This window comes from Procambarus clarkii, chromosome 70 (assembly GCF_040958095.1).
Source record: "Procambarus clarkii isolate CNS0578487 chromosome 70, FALCON_Pclarkii_2.0, whole genome shotgun sequence".
NCBI lineage: Eukaryota > Metazoa > Arthropoda > Malacostraca > Decapoda > Cambaridae > Procambarus > Procambarus clarkii.
The window spans coordinates 20,582,324-20,602,323 of record NC_091219.1 but is presented as its reverse complement, the minus strand read 5'-3'; the positions used below and the strand labels follow the sequence as shown (position 1 = coordinate 20,602,323).

The 20,000-nt window shown below is 39.8% G+C and overlaps 1 protein-coding gene across 3 annotated transcripts in view; it reads left to right on the top strand.

The window, feature by feature from the left end:
- The window catches only part of LOC123752478 (uncharacterized), a 50,164-nt gene that overhangs the window by 28,277 nt on the left and 1,887 nt on the right, over positions 1-20,000 (top strand). Inside the window, exons 2-11 of one of the 3 annotated variants that reach the window (XM_069311621.1) lie at positions 1,279-1,453; positions 4,838-4,931; positions 7,519-7,666; positions 11,915-12,073; positions 12,577-12,777; positions 13,402-13,508; positions 14,584-14,731; positions 17,022-17,189; positions 17,716-17,916; positions 18,539-18,636. In XM_069311621.1, coding sequence (XP_069167722.1) covers positions 1,290-1,453; positions 4,838-4,931; positions 7,519-7,666; positions 11,915-12,073; positions 12,577-12,777; positions 13,402-13,508; positions 14,584-14,731; positions 17,022-17,189; positions 17,716-17,916; positions 18,539-18,636 — 1,488 coding nt within the window. In that variant the 5' untranslated portion in view covers positions 1,279-1,289. The remainder of the gene's footprint in view (positions 1-1,278; positions 1,454-4,837; positions 4,932-7,518; positions 7,667-11,914; positions 12,074-12,576; positions 12,778-13,401; positions 13,509-14,583; positions 14,732-17,021; positions 17,190-17,715; positions 17,917-18,538; positions 18,637-20,000) is intronic. The other 2 variants (XM_069311622.1, XM_069311623.1) reach the window with 2 other exon arrangements.

Here is a 20,000-nt window from a genome sequence, read left to right as displayed (position 1 = left end):
AATGCCTCCTTCAGCTCCTGCAGATGTCTGACATCAGGTACCTGTGTAAAAATGTCAACATACCTGCAGTATATGGCCGGTTTCAAGTTCATGTCGACTAAGACTTTTTGCTCGATGGTACCCATGTAGAAGTTTGCAAACAGGACACCTAGGGGAGAACCCATGGCGACCCAATCTACTTGCTTATACATGTGCCCATCCGGGCTCAAGAAGGGTGCCTCTTTAGTACAAGCTTGGAGTAGTTTCCTCAGAATATTTTCTGGTATGTCAAGAGGAGTGCAGGCTGGATCACGATACACTCTGTCGGCTATCATCCCGATTGTCTCGTCCACAGGTACGTTGGTAAACAGCGATTCTACGTCCAACGAGGCTCTTATCCCTGTGGCCCGTGTGCCCCGCAGTAAGTCGACAAATTCCTTTGGAGACTTCAGGCTGAAGGCGCAAGGAACATAAGGAGTCAGCAGGCCGTTGAGTCGCTTCGCCAGTCTGTACGTGGGTGTGGGTATCTGGCTAATGATTGGCCGAAGTGGGTTTCCAGGCTTGTGTGTCTTGACATTTCCATACGCATATCCAGGTTTATATTCCCCAATGATCTTTGGCAGGTGGAGTCCGGATTTCTTGGCGTTCAGTTTCGATCAGTTTGTTGACCATTGCTTTCAATTCGGCTGTAATGTCCTTCGTTACCCTTTGGAACTTAGTTTGGTCAGAGTATGAGGTTCATTTTCGCCAGATATTCGTCTTTTTTTAAGAATGACATATATTGGCGACCTTGTCACCTCTCCTGACAACTATCTCCTTGTTCTCACGAAGGCTTTTAGCTGCCGCTTTGAGCTCTGGGGACAGTGTGGTGCTGTAATTGCCTCGATTCATTCCTCCTTCTGCAATAAGTTCTGCTTGTCCATCGACTACCTTTGATATTACATTTACGTCATATTTTGTTATGAAATGTTATTTTTTCAGAGTAAAATTGTTTTCTCATGTTCTGCATCCAGCACCAACATTATAAGTGAGTAAATTTACCATATTGCTTTATTACTTACGTAATGCTAGGATGGTTTGAGTAGCTTTGGGTCTTTAGGTGGACAGAATCTCCAATAGATGGGGGGTGAGAGTTGCCCCATCATTTAGCTCAATGCCTTGTGTTGGAAGGGTAGGGGTTTGTTGATAAACTGATATTGTAATGTGTTGGGGGGGGGGGGGTATTTATAATCATACCCCCCCCCCCCCCAAAAAAAAAAGAAAATTGTTAAATAATTGTTATACTGTACTTTCAAATAGACACGTTCCTGATGTCCGACTCGAGTAACACAAGCGAAGTGGTGCTTCAGCCGAGTGAGGGTCTCCGCAGGAGCGACGTCTCCAACTTTGCGGTGTCGGACACCCCTGGTGAGATGCAGCACCTACATGGAGAGTCCACTATTACCCAGCGCGACATTCCCACCCTTGATATCAGGTTAGATATCTACGACTGGTAGACTTGTATGTGGTATTGTTTGGCCAGCATGCTTCTTGGTGAAGGATAATTATAAATAATGCTGAATTTAGATGCTTACAAAGGAGGTACAGGGGCACCTTGGTTTACGAATTTAATCCGTTCCTGGAGACGGTTCGTAAACCGAAGCGAATTTCCCCATACAAAATAATAGGAAATGAATTAATCCATTCGTGACCCCCAAAATTCACTTCAAAGTAAATTTTATACTTAATTCACCCAAATCTTCACTACAAAAGTATGTACAAGTTATTACTTAACTTTACTGATGACTCCTGTTTGCATATGGAAGATGGTGAGGAGGGGAGAGGAGAGGTGTTACTGTTTCAAAGGGAAGTCCCATTCCATTATAACATTAGAAAGTGATGACTACTCTAGGGTACACACTCTGGCATGTTTTACCTGCATACCATTAGGATCTGCTTCTGGCTCTCTGCATAATTTTCTCAATGTTTTTCTTGAAAATAGTTTTTCCCATCTTTGTAACACTTGTCTGTAGTGAGACATCACATTTTCATTAATAAGATCAATGCAAAGGCCTGCTAAAGCTTTATCTGGGTATCTAAGGGCAGGGTGGTGGAGGAAGGAGAAACATTACCCCCGTCCCTGTTTCATCCAGAGGTAAAGTTCGTAAACCGATTCAAATTTTCCAAAGAAATCGGGCTCATAACCCGAAAAGTTCGTAAAGAGGGGCATTCGTAAACCGAGGTACCACTGTTTAAGCCTACGAAAGTCAGTGCTGGGTTAAATTTTAAGTGGTGTCGTAAAATCAATTTTTTTCAACCATAGGTCTATCGACTGCAAAACTGTTAAGGTCGTGAACTTGTTTACTGTCCAATCAGTTAGTATAATTTAGTCCTGAACATTGTCAGACTGCATGAACAAGGAGCCTGACAGCCGAGTGAACAGCACCTCGGATTCATAGTCCTGAGGTTCCGGGTTCGATCCCCGATGGAGGCAGAAACTAATGGACAGAGTTTCTTTCAACCTGATGCCGTGTTCACCTAGTAGTAAATGGGTACCTGGGAGTTACAGCTGCTACGGGCTGCTTCCTGGGGATGTGTAACAAAAAGGAGGATTGGTAGAGGACCGGGCCGCGGGGACATTTAGCCCCGAAATCAGTAAAGATAACCTCAAGATAACTGTGTATAAATTATTAAATCATGTTGACCAGGGATCATAAAGATCTCATGTTGATATGTAATAGTATATTTCTTTTGAACTGCTAATCAATCATTAAATTGATTCATTTGTGTCAAAGAGGTCTTGGACACAAATTTGTTCCATGCTAAGTGTAGAGGAATCAGCTGAGTAGTCCTCAATAAAATAAGTTGCCTCAGCTTATAAGGTAAATAAAATAAGCATTTCTCAAATAAGTAGCTGCCTCACCTCACTGCCTTACTGCTACATAGCCTTCCTGGTATGGTGCCTTCTTTTGATAATTACTTGTTCCACACCCAAATTGTATAACAGGAAGAGGTTTTGGACCCCTACTTCCCTCTCTTTTTTAATAATCTATATAGTCATAATTATAGCTTTAAGTATTCAATGAATAAAGTTTTTGACATTTTTACCCTTCCTTACCCAACATCATTTGTGCAGCATATTTTTATTTTATGTCTCGCCCAGATTTAATTTCAAAATAAAACCAAACTAAATAAATTAGAAATGGGTATGTATAGCTAAGGTACACCCTTACTACTAGGTGAACAGGGGCATTTGGTGATAGTAAATGACCCCATCAGGCAGGGCTCATCACCTTCTCTCATATTTCATGTTCACCAGTGTTTATTTACTTAATAACTACTGGTATAATATCTTGCTATTATAAACTAATTCTACTACTGTATCGTCAAACACATATTTACTTCAAGTTTCAAGCAGAGAATGCATATATAACTAACACGAAGGACTCCTCTTCACTAAATTCACCAGCTATAATATTTTGGTCATGTTCCAATATCATAAATCGATCTCAGCGTTATGTAGTAGAGAAAAAATGACTCGTAGCTTTACGTAAACTGGATACGAGTGGTCGAAACCACACTTAAATCCCGGAATGAACTTGCGAAGGTTTTTCCACTTAAGGTAGCTACTTGAATACGGACGTAGCCGCCACGAAGGCGCTAAGACGGAAAGCGTTCTTAGCCAAGAGGAAAAACTTTCGTAAGTACCTTCCTGAATCCGGCTCCAGAACCTGACCCCCTCAGAGAGGCACGGGGAGCAATGGCCCATAGAATTGCACATGTGATTTGGAGCATTCTATATCTGCCATCGACCGGGACAGGCACCCAGAAAGGTAAGCACCACAAAACAAACCCCTATTCTGGTTAACAACAAAAATCAACAAACGAGTGGACAGAAACTTCCCCAGAAAAACGAACTAACAAGCATGACGTCACACGAGCCGTGCCGCATGTCTGCGCAGATCCCCCCTCCCCAGGAGGGGAAGGGGAGCCCAGACCCCGGCGCCAACAATCCCCGCCACAGTTCCGAGGCTGGATATCAAAACTGCAAAAAAAAAAAGCCGACCGGAGGGCGGGAGGGTGCCGGGGAGCCTCCGGGACTCGCCCAGAAAAAGTTTTTTCTTGACTTCATTTCAACACATTGAACCTACAACTTTCACATATTCGAGTACGAATGCCAAACAATGTTTATTAAAACATACAATTAAATTAACGAATTAAAACTACCTTTATTCATTGTTGATAACTTGAACTACAATTATCTCTGAAACTAGTTTCAACTTTGAGTGGCTTCTAAATTCCAGTTTTTGACTGATTCTCACTATTTTGATATATTGTGTGCTCAGCTGTCTGTTCTGCAATCCCTTCTGAATGGAATTTTTATGAACTTTATACGTTTGGAGTAATTTTTTTTTTTCTAAATTTACCCTATATTTCAAATGCCCTATTGACAATTTTTTTTTTCATTAAACTATACTGAAAACCTATATTCTAATTTGATTAAAATGAAGATCATGTACTATTCTGAGAGAATAATAACATTAAATGAACAATTGGTGATAGTTCATATTTTGTATTCTGAATTGTAAATCTGAAATTTTCAATATTCAATTTTAAAATTTTGATTCTCGTTTTTCAAGTTACGCTGTAATCATTTACACAAGTTGGAGCATTTTCCTAGTTGATTATGCAAAAAAAAAATTACATGGTAGTTTGTGCAAGTTTTAAAAACTTATGTTGAATTATTTTGTTAAATCATATGTATTGCATGGTCTAAGGGTTAATAAATTTGTTAAATAATGACAAATTTTTAATTATAAATGTATGATAATTATGAATAGTCTTGAATTAAAATTTTTTGTTTACATGATTCCTGCAGCATGTCCCTGAACAGTCTTGTCACAGACAGCCCACAGGTGCAGGAAAATGCTGCCAGTATCTCTTCCAACTACAACCTATCCTCTACGTTGCAGGTATGGCACCTTAGCCCCTCAAGCACTGACATGGGCAGGTAAATCTTTGAGTGTTAAACCTGGTTTTCCTCTTGTCTTGATAAAGACGAAATTCTCGGTATGCAGTAGCTTGTTCTCCCTTTGCCTTGATAACTTACCCAAAACTGAGAAAGTTGAATATAGAAACTTAATGTTCTGTTTTAATTATCATACTCGAAATTACGTGAGGGGCCACAAATACTAACGGCCTCGATGAGGACAGGCGGCTTTGTCAAAGGTTACCCCCCGCCAATTTGCTCTGATCTTTTCTACCTGAATTTTAAAACCCAGTAAAATTGGCTTTTATGTGCTTCAGCATGTAGGCAGTTCCACTGGTTTACAACACTATGGCTGAAAAAAGCATCTCCTTCCTGTCCTACATTGTTGCTATTTGAGCTTGAACCGTTGCCCCTGTGTTAAATCTGACATCTTGAAGAAGTTATCCGGATCGACATCCTCCAAATTGTTTCAATATTATAAGTTTCTGATATCTGTCCTGTTATTCTTGGTTTTGCAATGTTAGCCCAGTGGCCGTCACCGTTCCATATACTCGAGATGACTAGGCTCTGATTTGATTTGTAATATTCTCATCTGTCCTTGTTGTATGACAAAAAGGGTTTCCCCCAAAATGGATCCCTGTGGCACCCCACTTAGCACATTTCCACAAAGATTCATTCCCATTTAGCACGACTTTCTTTTCTAAGTTTTAACCATTGTTTTATAGATTCCAGTATTCTCCCATTTATTCCATTTCCTGAAATTTCCTTGCCAGTCATTAATGTGGTACCTATCAAAAGCTTAGAGTTCATGTAGGCTTCATCTACCGAAAGTCATTTGAATAGCCGGTTTACCATTTCCAGGAATGGAGTTAGTAAAGCAGGTTCTAATTTTAACAAACCAATGTTGTTGATTTTACAATATTGTTTTCTATAATGTTATATGATTCCTTCCCTTTGGATTCCCTCAATGAGCTTGCAGATGTGTGATGTCAAGCAGATTGGATGAACCTAGCTCTACTTCTGGTAACAAATATGGGTAACATTTTCATACTTCCAAACCAGGGGAACGAAGTGCTGGACCAACCGGGACGTGGTGGGTATGTGGGCCTGCGGGCCGCTCCAAACCTGGTGGACCAAACTCTCACAAGTCAAGTCAAGTTGACTTGACTTGACCATCGTAGACTATTAAAATAAGTAATAGGTACATGTCTCTCTCTCATATATTATATAAACATAATTTGGGAAAGTAGCCCTTGGCAGGTAGTGTAAGTTGAATAGAGGCAACATCAGGACAAACTTTTCGTATCCATTAAGTGTATTACTTACTTACCGTTTACTTTTGTTTAATTGAACTATCAAACATGGCAACAGATTGACATATGAAGAGAGAGAGAGAGAGAGAAAACGAGAATGAGAACTCCAGGCAGCAGTCCAATTGATTGTGATCTGTTCTCAGATATACAACAAATGTTAGATTTTGCCAATACTGCAAGTGAAGCTTGGCCTTGTGAGAACCGACCTGTGAGATTTATATAGAATTTTATATTTACATTAATTTATATATTTCGATAGCAATTTGTATGGTGTTAAGTGGACTGTATTTCTGCAATAATCTCACAAATCGATCCTTACACATTAGGGGGGTTTACATTAAATTTATATATATGCAGCCAATCGAATTACAGTATTAAACTACATATATTAGTATATAAATTGAGGTGCCGCCTTATCTTATTGTATAGTATGCTTAGTCCACCAGGTATAACTAGGATGTAGACACCAAAGTATCCTCGTGAGAGGCTAGCTTCCATCACCCAAGTAACTGATGTACCAAGATTAATTCTTGCTTCCTCTTCTTGTTCCTGTCAAAGGGCACTAGCTGTAAAGTCGGAATCCTAATATACATATGACAGCTATATCAGAGAAAACACTCTATATTATATAAGATAAGGACCAAGGCTTAATTACCTGTATTTAGAGGCTCTTTCTCGTGCTAACCGGTTCGCCCTATATCTCCCTAACATTAACTGGCCAGAAATGATTAGATAAACGGGTTTCGGTAAGACACTTCCCTTGTTTATGTTGACAGCGTGATGATGGTAGAACACTACTTTGATCTCCATAACACTTCGTCCAAGAGAAATTATAGGAGCTGAATTTGCTCCCCAGTGCCTCTGGTCTTAACAATGGCTGACCTCTCATTACTGACGCTCCTGGCTCTCTTTGTCCAGATATCAATGTGATAGAAGGGTCACATTTACTCTATTTTGACACTGATAATTAAGTTAATTCAAAATGAGATGTTTTTATGATGGTAAAAGTCCAAAGACTAATGTATTTAAGAATAATTCGCAACAGAATAGCTGGTGAATTTATAGTACCATGTGGCAGTGATATCCTGTTTTCTATTGACGGAAAATTCCACTACAAGCTACATTTTCTATGGGTTAACTTGTGTATACTACGGCAGCAGCATTATCTGCGTATTGCATGTAATATTAAATAGTGTCAGGTTTTCCGACAGGCCTACACCTATCCACACCACTGGACGTTTGTCTTTCTTTCAACAGGCAAGTGAAGGAACTGGAGCTATAGCTTCCGTTGAGACCGTGACAGCCAACTTGGACATATTCCGGGAACACGCTTTATATGGACTGCTACTGGAGCTGAGTATGGCACACCATAGCTGTAATGGATGCGGGTCCTTCAGATGTTCTGGTTGGTAGATGTTGGTCGTTGTCAGGGCCTTATAACTTAGAACCTATAACACACCAGAAATATATATTCTATTACATTTGTCAAGGAAGAGGCTTCAGATTGCGAATTTCATTTAGGAACAACGTTTTGTACATAAAAATGGCTAAAGAGTGTATGTGGAATGAGTTTATATGTAGCATTTTTAGGAATTTAAACAGAGGGATGTATGTTGTCTGGAATGTTTATTGTTGTGAGTGCAGATTTTTGCTGGGTGATGGCTTGAGGTAGTTTGCAACGGTTGAACCCTGTACACAGTGGGGCACTGGTGGCTGAGTGGACAGCATGCTGGATACGTAGTGCTGAGATGCGGGTTTCGATTCACAGTGCCGGCGAGAAACAAAAATGGGCAGTTTCTTTCACCCTGATGCCCCTGTTACCTAGCAATAAATAGGTGCCTGGGAGTTACAGCTCTTACAGGCTGCTTCCTGGGTATGTGTGTGTGTGTGGAGGGGGGGGGGGTAAAATAAAATTGGTTAATCATTGTTGAGAGGCAGGCTGAAAGAACAGAGCTCGACCGACCGCAAGCACAACTAGGTGAATAGATACCATGTCCAAGATATGGATAGATTAGTGCATAGTATAATAAGAGCAGAGTTTGGAACATATCTGATTTTAGAAAGTATAACTACTTTTTTAAACTTTTGGGGGGTTTGTTGTATGTGGGTGCTGAAGTTGTCTGGCCTTTGTATAGGCCAAGGAATTTCATCATTTTTATAGCTTATGTTAACATTGTCAATCTGAAGCTGAATTTCATTTGGTAATTTGGGTGAATGACATGGTATGCCCTCCAATAGAAAAATATCTGCAGGAGAAACATTTGCCACTCGAGACCCTGCTTCTCCTCGACAATGCTCCTGCTCATCCTCCAGGCTTGGAAGATGAATTGTTGCACAGATACAGTAATTTTCTCAGTAAAGTTCCTTCCTTCTAACACCACTCCTCTAATTCAGCCCATGGACCAGAAAATCATAGCGAATTTTAAGAAATTTTATGAAAGGGCACTTTTCTGGAAATGTTTTGAAGTGACTGAAACCACAAACTTCACCCTCAAAGAGTTCTGGAAACATTCTTTTAACATTTGTAGTTCTTTAAAACTCGTTGACAAAGCCTGGCAAGATGTGACTCGAAGAACCCTGATCTTTGCTGGAGAAAATTGTGGTCGGAATGTATGCCAGAACTAGACTTTAAGGGGTTTGAGCCTGTAAATGCTGTGCCTATTGTTGAGGAAATTGTTACTCTGGGCCGGCAAATGGGCTTGGAATTGGATGGTGATGACGTGGAGGAGTTTGTGGAAGAACACAACGAAGAACTGACCACCGAAGAACTCCAAGCCCTTCAAAAGGAACAGCAAGAAGAAACAGCTGAGGATGTTTCTCCAGTGGAGGAGGATGAGACAGCAGCAAATGTCCCGCAACCATTAAGAAGTGGTGTCAGATGTGGGAAGAGATGCAAACTTTTATTGAAAAGACTCGCCCAGAAAAAGCTGTAGTAGGCCGTTGCATTAATCTTTTCAATGGCAATGTGATGCCTCACTATAGACATCTTGCGAAGAAGGGAAAAACAATCTTCCATGGACAGATTTGTTGAGAACATCGAGCAGTGAGCCACAACTAGGACCTAGTTGTATGCAGGCAAAACATGCCAGAGAATGCACCCCAGAGAGGTCCTCACTGCCTGATGTTATAATGGAAGGGGACTCCCCTTCCAAACAGTAACACCTCTCCTCCTTCCCCCTCCTCACCATCTTCCATATGCCAACAGCAGTCATTAGCAATGGTAAGTAATAACTTGAACATAGTTTTGTAGTGTAGATTTTGATGAATTGGGTATAAAATTTAGTTTGAAGTGAGGTTTTTGGGTAGTCAGGAATGGATTAATTCATTTCCCATTATTTCTTATGGGAAAATTAGCTTCAGGTTATGAGTTTTCGGGTTACGAGCTGTCTCCAGGAATGGATTAAACTTAAACCGAGGTACCCCTGTACTGTATAAATGGTTTTGTGGTATATCTGAATAGAATTTGGAAATTTCTTTGCATACTTATCCTGAAAACTCAATTTCATTAGACAAAATTTTTAATTAACACTTTGATGCTCTGGGCGCATATGCGCCACACTACCCCGGGTGGGTTTGGGCGTTCCGCGGGAGCGCGCGGTAATTCTGAAAAAAGTGAAATCTTTTCAACTTTGTTACCTCAATTCTCGCCATAAGTTTTTCAATTTGGTATCATTGTGATCACAATAGAATTCTCTACAGGACTAAAGGCATATAAAGTCCAAATGCCCAGTGTACCATCCGCAACAAAGTGAGAGAGTTACCCAGGAGTGTGCAAGACCGATAAAATGTGTACACTCCTTTCACTTGTCACCTCAATTCTCGTCCTAGGTCTTTCATTTTGAATCAATGTGTTAGGAATAGAATTCCCAACAGGAATGTATGCATATAATGTCAAAAACAGCGGCGCGCGCTCTACCCGCCGTAAAGATGAAAGTTGCCAGAAAGAGCACGCTGCACCACCCCAAGGCGCCTCTCATTTCAATAGAGCGCGCAGTCATACCGAAATGTGTGTACTCTCTTCAACTGTCATCTCAATTCTCGTCCTAGGTTTATCAATTTGGTATAAATGTGTTTGCAATAGAATTCTCTAAAAGACTAAATGCATATAAAGCCCCAAAACAAGGCAAGAAAGTGAGAGCGTGTTACCCGGGAGCGAGAAAGAGCAATAAAATGTGTACATTCTCTTCACTTTGGACATCTCAATTCTCGTCCTAGATCTTTCATTTTTGTCATTGTGTTTGCAATGGAATTCCCTACAGGAGTAGGGAAATGCAAATATAAAGTCCAAAAACCCGGTGTCCCACCCACAGCAAACGGAGAAACTGACTGTGCGTTACCGCAGTGAGTGCTAATAATGAGCAATAAAATGGGTATACTCTCCAACTTTGTTACCTTAATTCTGGTCCTAGGTCTTTCATTTTGGTATCATTGTATTCGCAATGAAATTCCCTACAGGTGTATATGCATATAATGTCCAAAACCACGGCGCGCCTCTCCCGAAACCATCGCTAATTTGCTGCCGGAAATCACGCAATGCTGCATCATTACCGGACTTCCCCCAAGTAAGAACATCATGAACTGCTGCGTCATTACCGGACCAAAGTGTTAATGTCAAAAGTTGCAAAAGCTCTAGAAAGGCTCTACAAATTTATATAATGGGTTTCATGTCACTTTTGACATTGTATTTTAACACTTTCGCGCTTGGGATTATCCATGATTCGTCACCGTATTTTCTTACGTTTACGCATAACAGACGACGCCTGTAGTCCATCGAAAAAATATTTGTATAAAATCCATTTATTATCCGATCAACTTGGGAATAGTATACAAATGTTTGCCATGAAATTTACGTTTTCTCTAATAGCCGAACAGCTTATAAAAGAAAACGGCGTGGCAGTGAATCATCGTGGTAAAACAATTGTATTATTGACACGACGAGTGTAATCGACGTAGTTTTTATATATGTTGCCGGTCGAAAGCATCCTTATGTGACCTTTAATACTTATGTTCTTATAGAACATTCTATTGCGAGCACATTGGTACAAAAATGAAATACATACATCGACAATAATGTCAGGACAGTGAATTGAATATACACTTTTCAAAGCGAGTTTCGCCGATATGCTGCCGCGGGTAACACTTCGGCTACTTCCCACACTGTTTTGGGAGGGCTACGACATTGAATCTATATTTATATGCATATGTCCGTGTAGAGAATTGTATTGCGATTCCAATGATACCACAATTAGCGATGTAGGACAACTGTAGGCTTCGCAACCATTAAGAGAGTAGAAACATTTTGTTGCTGTTTGGCGCTCTTGGCGAGTGATCTGAATAGTTTTTTTATTTGGTGTTGATAGTCCTTATGGTTTGGCGGCATTTTATAGATATGTTCTTATAGACAATTTTATTGCGAACACAGTGATACCAAATTTAAATACGTGCGCCTTCAATTATTATCAGGACAGTAAAAAGAGTGTACACTTTTTCGGTTTTACCGCGTAGGCGCGCGGAGCGCCGAAAGCATCTAGGGTATTATTTTTTTTTGAGCGCCAAGAGTGTGAAAGTGTTAACAGTTGGTTTAAATGTACAAAGTTTGACTCAGGGAGGTTGATGATTAAATATCTTCAAGAACCGTATTTATTTTCCACAGTACTGTTGTGTTCGTTACTACCCGAGTCCACCAATGACATGATGAACATCTACTTCAAGAAAAATGAGAAAATACCAAGATTCCTTTCAAAAATCATGAACAATGAAGTGGACACGGCTGTACGCTGGTGTATTGAGATCTCTTATCCGAGACTTTTAGGCAAGTATAATATATAAACTGCCTTTAGCTTACACTTCGTCTCAAGCTATTGCCTGTGGACTCCCATATTAAAGATTGGCACAACATTTAAAAACTACAATCACAGTACTCTGCTACACTGTTGTTTTATTAAATATGAAACTTAAAGGCTTCTTTATTTAATTTTTTTAGGACCCTGGCATAGTTCATTTTGTCTTAAGGGACTTGTTTACCTTTAATTTTTTGTTTTGTTTAATAACTGATAACTCCCCAGCCCGTTGCCATCTTGTAGGCGGTTGTCTTTTAGACATGTAATCGAGAGAAAACCTGCACCTTACTCTTATATAATGCCCCAATTTTCAAAATTATAAAAAATTTACTTCCCAACTGTGTGTATGCATAAAAGTGTAGTATTCTAAATCACTTTCATAATGCAGGATTTCAAAATTCTGCTCCCATATACATTCAGTAATATCTAGGGACGTCACTAGCAACATATGGTAACAAATACATTTATTTCACAGAAAGAATGAAAGCCTGCAAGCCGACATACGTTGCAAAATTAACTGGTTTAGTAGAGGCAAGTATGTGTGTGCTTTTGAAGTGCGAAAGCAAAGATGTTAACAGCGCCAGCAGCTCCTGCGGCTTGTCAAAAACGCCATGTGCTCATACTACTACTGAACAGCAGGCCCCAACAACCGCTGTGGATACAACACTGGAGCTTGGTAAGCTGGCTAAAGTTAAACTTTTAGTCTTGAAAAGCCACTAACATGCAGTGGTCCTTAATCTTAAGAGTAATTATAAGTAGGAAATTTGTATATAAATTTGAAGAATATTAACAGGTACATTGTAAGAAAACTTGAAGTTGCATGCTTATGCACATATATTGGGGGGGAGGGGGTAGCACAAATTGGTGTGCGTTTGCAGCACAAGGTTGGAAACTGAGGATGAAATTAGGTATTTTTGGTATTACGTTTGAATAATGCATAATAAAATTAATAAAACTTTAATTAAATAGTTCCATAGACTATGTTCATTTTTATCTGCACTGTTTTTGCACGGATTTAGTTTGACTCTGGGGATATCGGATATTTATTTCTGCTGATTATAGGTTCTACTACATCTGTCAAGGAACCATTTCAAATCCCATTAGGGGCAAGGTTTTGCACAAGTGGCACAAGAATGTGTAGTGAGCTTATATTTAGCATGTTTAGGGATTTAAAGAAGGGCTGTGGCTTTTTGGAAGATTTTAATACCAATCTTCAAATATGGAAGCACAAATATTTGTTATAAATTCTTAATGTACAAATTGGATCTCTGCACATGTCATTCACTATCCCTCTTGGCAGGCAGGACAGCTGTACAAGAAGGTACATCTAGAACGTCCCAGCACCTGGAGATTTCGGATGCCACCTCCATTTCATCCTGTCTACCTCCCAGGGGGTACACATTTGAGGTGGGTCTACCGTGGAATTTTAAAACCAATGTTACTCAAACTACAAAAGGATTTTGAGTAGATATATTTAACCTTTGTTTAAAAATAGTTCTGCAAAACCAAATTTTAGATATACCTAAAATTTTTGGATTTGCAGAACTATTTTCCAAGCTTCCAAGGCTTTGTAATGGTATAAAAAAATACCAATTACTTTTTAACCACCGTGCTGCGCGGAGTTTGAGAAATTCCCCTGGTGCGCATGAAATTAAGTGTTCCCAAAAAATTCTTTGTGGGGAACACTTTTGTGCTCTTTACAATATGTATACAGTAGAACGTTCATTATGTTCCATGGAACTGTGATAAATGTCAGTAATGTGTCCGTAATAAATGTTTATTGTCGCAATATTACCTGTTAAAAAATCACTAAAATTACAATATGTTCAGTTTCACACACTATTTACACAGTAACACACCGTATTACTCGCTCAGTACTTCGGAAGTAAGTAATAATCAACGAAATAGCCCATGGTACACAGTGCGACTTCGCTCTCAGTGCACCAGGTACAGATAAATTATCGCTTCCTGTTTCTTCATTCTGTGTGCTTGCAAATAACGCACTCACGTACACCCTTGGCTTTAGAACTTGTAGGTTGCATGTAACCAACCTTGTAAACCATAAGTTAGTATTGAAAAGATTATAGGAAAAGATCAATTTGTAAGTCTTGAAAAGAACGTGTTGTATGGTCCAATATATCAATATATCAATGTGATAGAACGGTCACATTTACTCTATTTTGACACTGATAATTAAGTTAATTCAAATGAGATGTTTTTATGATGGTAAAAGTCCAAAGACTAATGTATTTAAGAATAATTCGCAACAGAATAGCTGGTGAATTTATAGTACCATGTGGCAGTGATATCCTGTTTTCTATTGACGGAAAATTCCACTACAAGCTACATTTTCTATGGGTTAACTTGTGTATACTACGGCAGCAGCATTATCTGCGTATTGCATGTAATATTAAATAGTGTCAGGTTTTCCGACAGGCCTACACCTATCCACACCACTGGACGTTTGTCTTTCTTTCAACAGGCAAGTGAAGGAACTGGAGCTATAGCTTCCGTTGAGACCGTGACAGCCAACTTGGACATATTCCGGGAACACCCTTTATATACACTGCTACTGGAGCTGAGTATGGCACACCATTGCTGTTGTGCAGAAAAGTCCTCAAGATGTTCTGGTTAGTAGATGTTGGTCGTTGTCAGGGCCTTATAACTTAGAACCTATAACACACCAGAAATAAATATTCTATTACATTTGTCAAGGAAGAGGCTTCAGATTACGAATTTCATTTAGGAACGTTTTGTACCTGAAAGTGGCTAAAGAGTGTATGTGGAATGAGTTTATATGTAGCATTTTTAGGAATTTAAACAGAGGTATGTATGTTGTCTGGAATGTTTATTGTTGCGAGTACAGATTTTTGCTGGGTGATGGGCTTGAGGTAGTTTGCAACGGTTGAACCCTGTACACAGTGGGGCACTGGTGGCAGAGTGGACAGCACGCTGGATACGTAGTGCTGAGATGCGGGTTTCGATTCACAGTGCTGGCGAAAAACAAAAATGGGCAGTTTCTTTCACCCTGATGCCCCTGTTACCTAGCAGTAAATAGGTGCCTGGGACTTACAGCTCTTACAGGCTGCTTCCTGGGTGTGTGTGTGTGTGGGGGGGGGGGGGGGTAAAATAAAATTGGTTAATCATTGTTGAGAGGCAGGCTGAAAGAACAGAGCTCGACCGACCGCAAGCACAACTAGGTGAATAGATACCATGTCCAAGATATGGATAGATTAGTGCATAGTATAATAAGAGCAGAGTTTGGAACATATCTGATTTTAGAAAGTATAACTACTTTTTTTAAACTTTTGGGGGGTTTGTTGTATGTGGGTGCTGAAGTTGTCTGGCCTTTGTATAGGCCAAGGAATTTCATAATTTTTATTGCTTATGTTAACATTGTCAATCTGAAGCTGAATTTCACTTGATAGTTTGGGTGAATGACATGGTATGCCCTGCAATAGAAAAATATCTGCAGGAGAAACGTTTGCCACTCGAGGCCCTGCTTCTCCTCGACAATGCTCCTGCTCATCCTCCAGGCTTGGAAGATGAATTGTTGCACAGATACAGTAATTTTCTCAGTAAAGTTCCTTCCTCCTAACACCACTCCTCTAATTCAGCCCATGGACCAGAAAATCATAGCGAATTTTAAGAAATTTTATGAAGGGGCACTTTTCTGGAAATGTTTTGAAGTGACTGAAACCACAAACTTCACCCTCAAAGAGTTCTGGAAACATTCTTTTAACATTTGTAGTTCTTTAAAACTCGTTGACAAAGCCTGGCAAGATGCGACTCCAAGAACCCTGATCTCTGGCTGGAGAAAATTGTGGTCTGAATGTATGCCAGAACTAGACTTTAAGGGGTTTGAGCCTGTAAATGCTGTGCCTATTGTTGAGGAAATTGTTACTCTGGGCCGGCAAATGGGCTTGGAATTGGATGGTGATGACGTGGAGGAGTTTGTGGAAGAACACAACGAAGAACTGACCACCGAAGAACTCCAAGCCCTTCAAAAGGAACAGCAAGAAGAAACGGCTGAGGATGTTTCTCCAGTGGAGGAGGATGAGACAGCAGCAAATGTCCCGCAACCATTAAGAAGTGGTGTCAGATATGGGAAGAGATGCAAACTTTTATTGAAAAGACTCGCCCAGAGAAAGCTGTAGTAGGCAGTTGCATTAATATTTTCAATGGCAATGTGATGCCTCACTATAGAGACTTCTAGTGAAGAAGGGAAAAACAATCTTCCATGGACAGATTTGTTGTGAGAACATCGAGCAGTGGTCCACAACCAGGACCTAGTGGTATGCAGGCAAAACATGCCAGAGAATGCACCCCAGAGAGGTCCTCACTGCCTGATGTTATAATGGAAGGGGACTCCCCTTCCAAACAGAAACACCTCTCCTCCTTCCCCCTCCTCACCATCTTCCATATGCCAACAGCAGTCATTAGCAATGGTAAGTAATAACTTGAACATAGTTTTGTAGTGTAGATTTTGATGAATTGGGTATAAAATTTAGTTTGAAGTGAGGTTTTTGGGTAGTCAGGAACGGATTAATTCATTTCCCATTTTTTCTTATGGGGAAATTAGCTTCAGGTTGAGTTTTCGGGTTACGAGCTGTCTCCAGGAATGGATTAAACTCTTAAACCGAGGTACCCCTGTACTGTGGAAATGGTTTTATGGTATATCTGAATAGAATTTGGAAATTTCTTTGAGTACTTATTTTGAAAACTCAATAATTTCACTAGACAAAATTTTTAATTAATGTCAAAAGTTGCTAAAGCTCTAGCCAGGCTCTACAAATTTATGTGAAGGGTTTTGTCACTTTTGACATTGTATTTTAACAGTTGGTTTAAATGTTCAAAGTAAGTTTGACTCAGGGAGGTTGATGATTAAATATCTGCAAGAACCGTATTTATTTTCCACAGTGCTGTTGTGTTCGTTCCTACCCGAGTCCACCAATGCAATGCTGCAACTCCATTTGAAGAGAAACAAGAAAATTGAAGGAACACTTTCAAAAATCACGAACAATGAAGACTTAAAAGTGGACACGGCTATACGCAGGTGCATTGAGACCACTTATCCGTCACTTTTATGTAAGTATAATATATAAACTGCCTTTAGCTTACACTTCGTCTCAAGCTATTGCCTGTGGACTCCCATATTAAAGATTGGCACAACATTTAAAAACTACAATCACAGTACTCTGCTACACTGTTATTTTATTAAATATGAAACTTAAAGGCTTGTTTATTTAGCAGGTTTTGACACTTTTTTATTATATATTTTTAGGACCCTGGCATAGTTCATTTTGTCTTAAGGGACTTGTTTACCTTTAATTTTTTTTGTTTAATAACTGATAACTCCCCAGCCCGTTGCCATCTTGTAGGTGGTTGTCTTTTAGATATGTAATCGAGGAAAAAACCTGCACCTTACTCTTATATAATGCCCCAATTTTCAAAATTATAAAAAATTTACTTCCCAACTGTGTGTGTGCATAAAAGTGTAGTATTCTAAATCACTTTCATAATGCTGGATTTCAAAATTCTGCTCCCATATACATTCAGTAATATCTAGGGACGTCACTAGCAACATATAGTAACAAATACATTTATTTCACAGCAAAAACGAAAGTCATCAGGTCGACATACACCAAACGGGTCTTGGATACAGTAACTTGCCAATTAGAAATGTACCTAATGGCAGCATACAAAAGTGCTAACAGCGCCAGCAGCTCCTGCGGCTTGTCAAAAACGCCATGTGCTCATACTACTACTGAACAGCAGGCCCCAACAACCGCTGTGGATACAACACTGGAGCTTGGTAAGCTGGCTAAAGTTAAACTTTTAGTCTTGAAAAGCCACTAACATGCAGTGGTCCTTAATCTTAAGAGTAATTATAAGTAGGAAATTTGTATATAAATTTGAAGAATATTAACAGGTACATTGTAAGAAAACTTGAAGTTGCATGCTTATGCACATATATTGGGGGGGAGGGGGTAGCACAAATTGGTGTGCGTTTGCAGCACAAGGTTGGAAACTGAGGATGAAATTAGGTATTTTTGGTATTACGTTTGAATAATGCATAATAAAATTAATAAAACTTTTTAATTAAATAGTTCCATAGACTGTTCATTTTTATCTGCACTGTTTTTGCACGGATTTAGTTTGACTCTGGGGATATCGGATATTTATTTCTGCTGATTATAGGTTCTACTACATCTGTCAAGGAACCATTTCAAATCCCATTAGGGGCAAGGTTTTGCACAAGTGGCACAAGAATGTGTAGTGAGCTTATATTTAGCATGTTTAGGGATTTAAAGAAGGGCTGTGGCTTTTTGGAAGATTTTAATACCAATCTTCAAATATGGAAGCACAAATATGTTATAAATTCTTAATGTACAAATCGGATCTCTGCACATGTCATTCACTATCCCTCTTGGCAGGCAGGACAGCTGTACAAGAAGGTACATCTAGAACGTCCCAGCACCTGGAGATTTCGGATGCCACCTCCTATATACTTCCCAGGGGGTACACATATGAGGTGGGTCTACCGTGGAATTTTAAAACCAATGTTACTCAAACTACAAAAGGATTTTGAGTAGATATATTTAACCTTTGTTTAAAAATAGTTCTGCAAAACCAAATTTTAGATATACCTAAAATTTTTGGATTTGCAGAACTATTTTCCAAGCTTCCAAGGCTTTGTAATGGTATAAAAAAATACCAATTACTTTTTAACCACCGTGCTGCGCGGAGTTTGAGAAATTCCCCTGGTGCGCATGAAATTAAGTGTTGTACCCACCACCCACCCACGCTCAGGACACTCAAACTGACACCTGCCACACCCCAAAATAGTTTGTGATGTTTCGTGTATACTGATGTTAGTTTTCGTGCTACAGTTGTCATTTAGGTATCAAAATATTCCTAAGAAAATAGACTACAATACTACAACAACCTAGGCCAATTATGTGTACTTACCAAGGGAAAGACGGTTGTAGAAAAATAAGTTGCGCATTTTTTCTCCACTCTACCTCCTTCAGGTTCCAATTCCTGAAGTTGCTCAACAGATGTTCGTAGGTGGAGTGAAGCTGGTGCGGGTGGTTACTTCTCCAACCAATACACCCTTTTCCTGTGATAATTGGTGTAACACGGAATGACACAGTCCAATGTCGCAGGTCTTGCATCCTATTCCAGTCTCCTTCCTTATACCTGACCTTGCAAACACGTGACACCTGTGACGTTTGGGGAGTTTCACAATTTCATGCTTCAACTTGTAGTTCAGACGATGCTCTGACTCAGCAATACGTCCCTGTTGTCTGTGTTGGTTGGATACTCGAGTCTGATTCCTCGTTCTCAACACTGTCTTCAAATGTCAGTGTAGCAGAAATATCGTCTTCAGATTCAGGTTCGGCTTCAGCACGAGGTGTTGACGTGAACAGAGGGCGCCTCACACCCGATGGGGGCAGGTGTTGACGTGGCGGCAGCATAGACAGGACCAGTGTCATCATTGAGGTCTGGAGCATGAACCAAATGTGGATTTGTTGTTGTTGCAGGCCACTCTTCCTTGTCCCATTTCAATAAGGACCAAATAGCCACCTCGTGAAACTGGAGCAGTGTTAGTTTCTTGCGGTCATTGGTGTTGGCCTTGTACAATGCAAATGCATTCTGCAAAGCCATTTGCAAATAAATAAAAAGTTATTTTCTTAGTCCACTTGTGACTTTTCCTGGCGAAATTTGATCAAAGTGGTCAACACCTTTCATGAATTTATTGTAGTCACAAATTGCCTTTGGTATTGTAGTCACAAATTGCCTTGGGTTTGTTCACCTTAACCTGGCTTAGTCCTGTTCCATCTTGCCTACGAACTCGTTTCCATCGTTGAACTCGCTGTGTGTCTGCATTGTGGA